Raw genomic sequence first — 10113 nt, 5'->3', positions numbered from 1 at the left:
TGCAAAACGTGACTTGGTCTATAGGTTGAAAATTGTCCTTATGGGGCTAAAATGTGGCAGTGCGATCTGGGTGGAACAAGGCTTAGAGCCAGGGATCTCAAGTCTCCCTGACACCCACATGTGAAACAATATAACAATAAAGGTTTACTGATAGCAGAGCAGAGAGATAAGAGAAGTGACAGGACAGAGTTTAGATTACAGGTTGAATTAACCCTTTAGGGTCAAATTAGCTTCTCAAGGAGATCTATATGTTAAAGGCATCCCTTCTTCTGTCTCATTCAGTAGCTATAGAACTATTGAGAGAGATGTATTTTTTTTAAATACATTTACACATTTAACCCTCCATTTTAATTATATTATTTACCCCAGTGTTAAATTTTTTTTCCTACAGTGGTGTAGATAATTAGACACAGGGTTTTAAAGAATAAACTTCCTGACTCAGACCAAGAGCCGACTCAGCGAGTCAGCAAGTGAATCGAAGCATCCGCGCATGCGCATTGCGCAACCTAAGCTTCGGTTCACTTGCTTCTTGTCAGATTCGATTCATGAATCGGTTCCATTTGAATGAACTGATTCAAATGAACGATTCATGTGAAAGATCCGAACTTCCCATCTCTAGTTTACTCGCAGTAAACGTTTCCGGCAACCTGTAGCAGTGTCCCCTTCTCTGCACGTGTGCACAGTGCAAGAAGAAGCCGATGCCAGCAGTCCGCAACGGCGCATTAGGCTGAGCCTGTGCGCACGCGCAGGATCTCAAAGCGGGAGGAGGGGGAGGGAGGGAGAGGCGGCACTGAGGAATAGAAGGCGGCGCTGGGCACGAACGGCGATGCATGCGGCTGGGCACCATGCATCCACAGACCTCCCCTGCTTGGGCACCTTAATTCAATGATTGACAGGTTAGTAAAACCAGTTTTTCCGCAGAATAAAGCCACAAATAGCTTTTATAAGGCCACCTTAGAAACCAGAATGCTACCCTGGACTTGAGCATATGTTTAGCTCACAGGGCATATAGGTGGTGACAGAATCCCTTTAATCACAGGGGCGGACATACCGCATGTGCAGCCTGTTCGGTTGCACAGGGGCCCAGAGCAGGAGGGGGCCCCTTCTTAACGGCTGCAGGGGGAGGTAAGCAACTCCCAGGGTCGTCTTTAAAGTGGGGCAAAGGCAGCTGCTACGGGCCCAGTTGCTCCTGGGGGGCCCAAGCAGGGGTGTACAGGCCTGGCGGGGGGAGGGGGCCCACTGCACTCCCATGTAATGGCAGCGCTCTGACTGGGCCCAGCATGAAGTACAGTGAGAATGCCGGGCCCAGTCAGAGCGCTCTTCAAACAGGTGACGCCGAGGCAAGGAGGAGGGGGGGGGGGGGGGCGCACTCACCCGGCCCGGCAGTTCTCGTCACTGTCGGGCTGTTAGTTTCTATAGTGAAGCAGGGAGACCTCTCTGCTCCCTGCTGGCTGCACATTGCGCTGCTGGCTGTGGGAGGAGCGATGAATGCCCGGGAATCTGCCTCCAACACAGCCAGCAGCACGATGTGAGTGTGGGAGCCTGTCATCAGGGAAGAAGGTAAGTATTAAGTCCCCCCCCCCCCATAAAGCTGCAAAAGTGAGGGGGGCACAAAAGAGCCACTGTGAGGGGCACATATCTGGGTAAAACAACTACTGTGAGGGGCACAGATATATAGGCATAACTACTATGAGGGGCACATATCTGGCATAACTGTTATAAGGCAGCTCATATCTGGTATAACTATGGGCACATATCTGGCATAACCACTGTGAGGGGCACATATTTGGCATAGCTGTTATAAGGAAGCTCATATCTGGCATAACTATGGGCACTGGGCACATATCTGGCATAACCACTGTGAGGGGCACATCTGGCAAAACTGCTGTAAGGGGGCTCATATCTGGCATAACTAGAGGCACATATCTGGCATAACTGCTGTAAGGGAGGCACATATCTGGCCATAACGACTAAGGGGGCACATATCTGGGCATAACGACTGAGGAGGCACACATCTGGCTATAACCACTGTGAGGGAGGCACATGTCTGGCCAGAACTACTGTGAGGGGCACATATCTGGCATAATGACTGTGAGGGGGCACATATCTGGCATAACTACTGTGAGGGAGGCACATATCTAGCATAACCACTGTAAGGGAGGCACATATCTGGGCATAACGACTGTGAGAGGGGCACATATCTGGGCATAACGACTGTGATGGAGGCACATATCTGGGCATAATGACTGTGAGAGTGGCACATATCTGGGCATAATGACTGTGAGAGGGGCACATATCTCGTCTAACGACTGTGAGGGAGGCACATATCTGGGCATTACTAATGTGAGGGAGGCACATATCTGGGCATAACTGCTGTGACGGCTTAATTACTGTGAGGGGCCACAATGTGGGCATTAGTACTGTATGGTAGCACTAGATTACCCTGCTATACATTGGCATGGCTCAGTCTTACAGGACCAGCACAGCGCCCCCTGCTGGCGATTTCACAGGGGCTGTCACCATCTCTTCCTTATGTGATTATTCTTTTTCTCTATCACCACAGGGACCTTGTTCTGGATCCAGTGGACATCACACCGACGCCAGTGACATCCTGGATGAGGTAGGACCAGGTTTTATTAGGACTGGTTGAGTGTAGCTATGCATTGGGCTTAGAGCTCTTTCAGACTAGCGGATCCTGTGCGGGTCGTCCGCTGCGTGAAAGAGAGCCAAGCCCCGCACCGGACAGCAGAGACATGGAGCATTAACATGATTAATAATGCTCTTTGCCTCTCTGTGACCTTTTTACTACAAAATCACGGTGACACTGTATGTTTTGTATTGCTATAAGTAATCTTAGGACGGAATTGGTTATGTTGAGAACTTGGCTTGGAGGGGAGGGGGCCCAGGCACATTCTTTGCACAGGGGCCCTCTGCTGTCTGTGTCCGCCCCTTAACCATATACATAAATATGATAATTTGGGGCAGGGTAATGAGCCCAGTCCTCCACACCATAGAGCAAAGTGTGCAGATACTGCAGATGTTTGGAAAATGTAATAAAAAGTTAGTGAAAGAAAACCTCCCTGAAATGAGTTTTTGCAGCTTGGGATGTCTGCTTAGAGCACATTACACATAACGTTGGACATCTCTCCCCACGTGGTAGGCTCTGCACGGGAGAAGGGAATCATCCCTCGAAAAGCGCTATGCGCATGCGCGGTTCAACATGCCGGCGGGGCGAGAGCAGCGAGGCGGTTGCTGTGCCTGGCTCTAGTTCCCGCCCAACTTCGTCCGCCCCCTGACTGTGAAAGCGGCCGCAGAGCATTGTGGGAGCGGCTCAGGCGGTAAAATGGAGGATTTGTCAAACGAAGGTAAGTGGTGCTAAAGCCGCGGCTGTAACGTTTCTGAGGCGGGCGGTGTTGTGTGCTTTCCTGCTCTGAGGTGCTTCGCTTTATGATGCGGCCGGCACTGCCCTATGCCCAATATAGTACGCTGGGGGCGCGGCTCAGGAGAGACCCTGGTCTGCATGAGGCCTGCCGCTTGTGAATTGTCCCTGCTGAGCGGCTCTGGGGGGCAGTTAATTCTTCCTTCATCCGGGGTATTCCACATGATAACCGCATGGATCCTGCCCTGCCTCCATTGTTTACAGGCAGAGCCACGTCCTAGACTTTCCACCTAGAACGCCTGATCTGTGGAGGAGAGTGCAGCCCTTCCATGCCTGCCTGTAGTGGAGGTCATGGGGACTGGCACCAAGCCTCTGTGGCCCGGGGGCCAGCATTTGGACTCTGTGTACAGATCTGCCAGAGGCCTCTAATGCTACCTTCACATTTACATTGTTTTTACTGTTCCAGGAAGAGAAGGCAGTGATGGAAGCAAATGGTGCTGGCTGGCCCCATGGGCTATAATGGGCTCTGTTGTGTCTTGCCTCTGACACATGCGGATGAAGCCTAAACTGTTGCATAGTTGTCAGTGCCTTTCTCAGAAGTGACCAGAACTTTGCTTTGGTTTCTAGCATCTGGTCCCATGAATGAACTCTTGGCATATTGGGTCATTCTGCTTTCTATTTGTCTGCAGACACTCTCTGCTTGCTGCTGGAACGGAAGCAGCTATGTAGTTCCAGCTGAGCAGAAACTGATGTCCAGAGGTCACAATAAGGCCTAAAGCAATATAACATTTTTAAAAACAACTCCTGTATTTCTACGCATGAGACTTTTATTTTTAGTCTGGAGAGATGTCTGCTCAGTCCCTGCCATCTGTGCCAGGGTTACTTCAGACCACTACAAGAGTCTGGCACCAATTGAGCCCTGCTGCAACAGCTGTGATTAGAGAGCCCAATCCTGGACACTTAAGGCTACTTTCACACTAGCGTTCGGGGCTCCGCTTGTGAGTTCCGTTTGAAGGCTCTCACAAGCGGCCCCGAACGGATCCGTCCAGCCCTAATGCATTCTGAGTGGATGCGGATCCGCTCAGAATGCATCAGTCTGGCACCGTTTGTCCTCCGCTCCGCTCAGCAGGCGGACCCCTGAACACAGCTTGCAGCGCTCGGGTGTCCGCCTGGCCGTGCGGAGCCAAACGGATCCGTCCAGACTTACAATGTAAGTCAATGGGGACGGATCCGTTTGAAGTTGACACAGTATGGCTCAATTTTCAAACGGATCCGTCCCCCATTGACTTTCAATGTAAAGTCAAAACGGATCCGTTTGCATTATCATGAACAAAAAAAATAAAATATTTTTCTTTTTTTTTTTTCATGGTAATGCAAACAGATCCGTTCTGAACGGATCTAAGCGTTTGCATTATAGGTGCGGATCCATCTGTGCAGATACCAGACGGATCCGCTCCTAACGCAGGTGTGAAAGTAGCCTAACCCACACTCCACCCCTGATGCTGCATCTAGGCAGTGCCACCACGCCTCTCAACCTGGCAAACACAATTGTAAGGGGGGTACATTGCCTGGTAGGAAGGGGCCTAACAAAGGTCTCAAGACCTGCCATGACTGGATGCCTGTTAGATTGTGCTGCAGGCCTGTCACTGTTGAGGATATGAAGTATACCAGTGAATTAAAAATAGTGTACCCTAGTAGAACTAAAAACTAACAAACATTATATAAAATAAAAATCAATTTTTCTAGTCATTTTATTTTGATAAGTGGTTAAAAAACACCCTAACTGTAAAAATCAAACTCTTCCAGAACGACTTTTTTTTCCCCGTCACATCTCCTAACAAAAATCATATTATCAAGCAATAGTCATATGTACAAAATGGTACCAGTGAAAATGTCAACTCATCCTGTAAAAAAACAAGCCCTCAAATCAAAAATAAATATAAAAAATTTTCAGAAAATGACGACCTAAAATCTTGATTCTTTTTCAAAAATGCTTGTTAAAAAAATGGTTTCACTGTAATCATGTAAAGTGATAAAAAAAAGTTGTATGTACCTCAAAATAGAACCAATAATAATGATACCTCAAAAAAAAAGCCCTCACAGAGGTCCATCGAGAGAAAAATACATGGTTCTCAGAAAATGGCTGTACTGGTCCCCAAAGTTTGTCCTCTTTTATGGCATTTCTCTACACAGCTAAAAATGGTAAGGGGCATAATGTGGGTCTCAATTGGCTCATACTGGGCACTGATAGACCATATCTGTGGAAAACTTGCAGTTTTCACTTTGCTTGTTCTCCTACTTTTTAATTTCTGCTAAATACCTGTGGTGTCAAAATGCTCACTCCACCCCTTGATAAATAACTTGGGGGTGTAGTTTCCTAAATGGCTCCACTTATTTGGGGGGTTCACTGTACAGGTGGCTCAGGGTCTTTGCTAATGTGATGTAACACCTGAAAACCAGTCCAGCAAAATCTCTGCTCCGCATGGCGCTTCATCCCTTCTGAGCACTTCCATACAGCAGCTTATGTCCACATTTATTTAAGAAGTGTAGTTTGAGTCTTAGATGGCACCAGCAGGGAACATCATATTTGGCACTGAAATGCTGTATCTGCGCAAAAATTGCAATTTTCATTTTGCACCGTCCACTGTGCATTAATTTCTACATAATATCAGTGGTGACTCCACTCACTAAGGCTACTTTCACACTTGCGTTGTTCTTTTCCGGCATAGAGTTCCGTCACAGGGGCTCTATACCGGAAAATAACTGATCAGGCATATCCCCATGCATTCTGAATGGAGAGTAATCCGTTCAGTTTGCATCAGGATGTCTTCAGTTCAGTCGTTTTGACTGATCAGGCAAAAGATAAAACCGTAGCATGCTACGGTTTTATCTCCGGCTAAAAAAACTGAAGACTTGCCTGAATGCCGGATCAGGCATTTTTTCCCATAGGAATGTATTAGTGCCGGATCCGGCATTCAGAATACCGGAATGCCGGATCCGTCCTTCCGGTATGCGCATGCGCAGACTGAAAAAAAGGTGAAAAAATAAATGCCGGATCCGTTTTTGCCGGATGACACCGGAAAGACGGATCCGGCATTTCAATGCATTTTTTCGACTGATCAGGCATTTTTAAGACTGATCAGGATCCTGATCAGTCTTACTAATGCCATCAGTTAGCATACATTTTGCCTGATCCGGCAGGCAGTTCCGGCGACGGAACTGCTTGCCGGATCTCTCTGCCGCAAGTGTGAAAGTAGCCTAATACCATGAGGGGCACAGTTTCCAAACTCTAGTAACTACAGCTGTCAGCACAAGATGCACAAATGAACACACTGCGCCTCAAATAGTGTTCTTTTACTCCTGAACCCTCTCATATGTTCTGGCAAAAGATTAGGGTCACATGGAGGGCGTTTAGAAAACCAGGAAACGCAGCAAAAGGGCTCATGTTTTGTAGTCCGCAGATTTGGGGTCTGCAAAACATGGATACAGGGGCCATGGAACAGAAGTACAGATGTGAACATTATGTGGTTTGCTGTCCACATCTTTTGTGGCCCCTTTAAAACGAATGGCTCCACATCCGTTCTGCGAAATTGCAAAACTGATGCGGACTCAAATATACGGTCGTGTGAACGGGCCCCAATAATAAGAGGGCTGACTTTTCAGAATGACACATGATGGGCAAAATATACTGGCCTGAGATGGCATATCTGTGGAAAAATTGCAATTCACACTATGTACCATCTGCTGTGCATTCATTTTTGCAAAACACTTGTGGGGTCAAAATGCTCACTTGACTTGGTAATGCTGTGAGGGGTGTGGTTTCTAAAATAGGGTCACTTCTTGTTTGTGTTTTTATTTTAATTTTTTTTCAGAGCCTCTGCATTTGTCGGCCAATTCTGTATAAAATACCAAACTCAAATACCCATGGTGCTCTTTCTCTTAGGCCTCATGCACACGACCGTGGTGTGTTTTGCGGTCCACAAAACACGGATGGCATCTGTGCCCGTTCCGCAACTTGTGGAACGGCACGGACAGCCTTTAATATAAATGCCTATTCTTGTCCCCAATGCGCGGACAAGAATAGGACATGTTATATTTTTTTAGCGGGGCCACGGAACTGAGCAACAGATGCGGACAGCACACTGAGTGCTGTCCGCATCTTTTGCGGCCCTATTGAAGTGAATGGGTCCGCATCCGAGCCGCCAAAATAACGGCCGTGTGCATGAGGCCATATGCTTATGAACCCTGTAGTCGGAGAGCAGTTTATGACCACATAGGCAGCATTATAGCACTTGGCAAGAATTATGTAACAAAATTTTGGGTGCGTTTTCTCCTATTACTACTAAATCGGTTTGAAAATTTACCTGAAGATGTAAAAAATTGCTTCTAAAATTCTAAGCCTTCTGACATCCTAAAAAAATAAACTGATATATATATAAAATGATGCTGGCGTAAAGAAGACGTGGTTAATGTCAAGTAAAAACTATTCGGAGGTATCGCTATCTATCTTAACCCGTTCACTACCAGCGCCGTACATGTACGGCGCTGGAGCGATGTGTAAACATGGCGCCCGCTCGCATATGCAGCGGGTGCCATGTCCGGTAGATCTCTACTGTTTCAAACAGCAGACCTGCAGCTAATTACCGTGATTGGCAATAATGCTGACCGCAGTAATTAAATGCTTTAGATGCCGTGACCAAGTGAGATCACTGCATCTAAATGCGCAAAAACCCGGAAGTGCTTCCTACGGATGCCCCGTGTGGCCAATTGTGGCATCGGTACTTGCACTGACAGTTTCAGCCTCGCTGATGAGTCTGAAAGTGTTCATGCTGCAATTCTTATTTTGGCCACCAGATGGATAAGGCCAGGATAAGAAATGAGCAAAATTGAGGTTAAATGGCATTTTAAAAATCCCTGATAGAACAAAATTAAAAATTAAAAAAACATAATTTATAGGCTCGTATATGACACAAAATCATAACAAAAAAAAAGTTAAAAAATAAATAAGTTTAAATCACCCCCCTTTCCATATAATAAAATAAATAAATACCTAAATAACAATAAATATAAACACTGCAACCAAAAACGCCCATACTATTAAAATAGAAAAAAAATTGCATTACGACGAATGGCGTAACGGAAAAAAGGATAAAAATAGCCGATTTGACATTTAATTGCTTCTCTTACCCAAAACAAATGTAATAAAATGTGATCAAAAAGTCACACACTCCAATAAAATGATATCAATAAAAACTACAACTACGTTTAGGGGCAAAAAATGAGCTCCTAAACGGCTCAGAAGACATAAATATAAAAAAGTTATGGGGCTTAGAATATGGTGATGTAAAAAAAAAAAGTATCAAAGTTTAAATTTATTTTTACACTATTTAGACATAAAGAACCTATACATATGGGGTATCGTTGTAATCATGCTGGCCTAGAGAATGAAGGGCATGCGGCGTAAAATGGTGGAGGGATTTAGTTTTTTTTTTTTTTCATTTCCACCCCATTTTGATTTTTTTTTTTTACAGCTTTCCACTACATAATATGCCATAGTTAATGGTGGCATTAGAAAATACAACCTGTCCTGTAAACAAAAAAAATAAGCCCTCATACAGGCTATGTGACCGGAAATATAAAAAAGTTATGGCTCAAGAAAAATGGGAAAGAAAAATGAAAACGACAAAACCTCTGGTATCCTAAGGATTAAAAGCAGAAAAATCTAAATTCTGAAAATTGACAAGAAAATTGATCCCCTTCCTATTGCGTCGTACACCATACGGGATAAATATATTTTAATTATACTCATTTTGAGACGCAGTGATGCTGAAGATAGGGCTCCATAGGAAAATTGCCTTGGGTCCTTCAAAGGGCCTGAGGTGGCCATAGAAACCAAACGGCTCCTTCGATCTTGGAGTGAGGGAGTGCTGTTTGGGCCCCTGGAGCGCAGTGCTCCCGATATTTCACTGCTCAGATACTGTGGTCACAATTGACCATGCATCTGTCTGATTAAATGTCTGTGGTCACCGTTACCGCTGATCACGGACGCCGTCTGGGGTGTCTGCTGTGTAAAAATACAGGCACCCGGCTGCTACAGTGCCCTTTCAGCTTCTGAGCAGGCACCATCCCTAATGAGTTAAACGAAATCTGTTACCACATACTTCCATAGTAATTCAAGTGCAGTGTCAGATGTGCACAGGTCTCATTACAAAACTACATCCCACTTCCCGATAAGTGCCTGCGTTACTGAGAAATCAGTGAATGTAAATTAGCTGCTTGGTGCCACGAGGGCATCACCATTGAACCAACCTCCCTGCTCCTTATTGCTGCCTGCCACGCCCCTCCAGCTTTAAATGACAGCCACCCAGGGGACATTTTGGTCTTGTCCGGCTCTGGTATCTTGTGTGTGTGTGTGTGTGTGTGTGCTGGTGTTTCTGTTATTGGCGCATGCACAGTGCAGACAGGATGAAAGTCGTCTGCGCTGGCAAGCATCTGGGCTGTATGGAGCATGTGTCAGAACAAAAGTCCAGGTGTGACTACTGTTACTATTATTACTACTACTCCCCTGCCCCGCAAAACCCTAAGGCCCCTTTCACACGGGCGAGTTTTCCCGCGCGGGTGCAATGCGTGAGGTGAACGCATTGCACCCGCACTGAATCCGGACCCATTCATTTCTATGGGGCTGTGCACATGAGCGGTGATTTTCACGCATCACTTGTGCGTTGCGTGAAAAT

At 46.1% G+C, this 10113-nt stretch overlaps 1 protein-coding gene across 3 annotated transcripts in view; it reads left to right on the top strand.

Annotated features, from left to right (window-relative positions):
* Positions 1-3234: 3234 nt before the first annotated feature.
* The window catches only part of RANBP3 (RAN binding protein 3), a 235500-nt gene continuing 228621 nt past the window's right edge, over positions 3235-10113 (top strand). For all 3 annotated transcript variants that reach the window (XM_040417760.1, XM_040417761.1, XM_040417759.1), the window contains exon 1: positions 3235-3365. In XM_040417760.1, coding sequence (XP_040273694.1) covers positions 3344-3365 — 22 coding nt within the window. In that variant the 5' untranslated portion in view covers positions 3235-3343. The remainder of the gene's footprint in view (positions 3366-10113) is intronic.

Source organism: Bufo bufo, chromosome 2 (genome assembly GCF_905171765.1).
Source record: "Bufo bufo chromosome 2, aBufBuf1.1, whole genome shotgun sequence".
Taxonomy (NCBI): domain Eukaryota; kingdom Metazoa; phylum Chordata; class Amphibia; order Anura; family Bufonidae; genus Bufo; species Bufo bufo.
The sequence above is the reverse complement of the archived record's forward strand: the minus strand, read 5'-3'. Positions and strand labels throughout refer to the sequence as shown.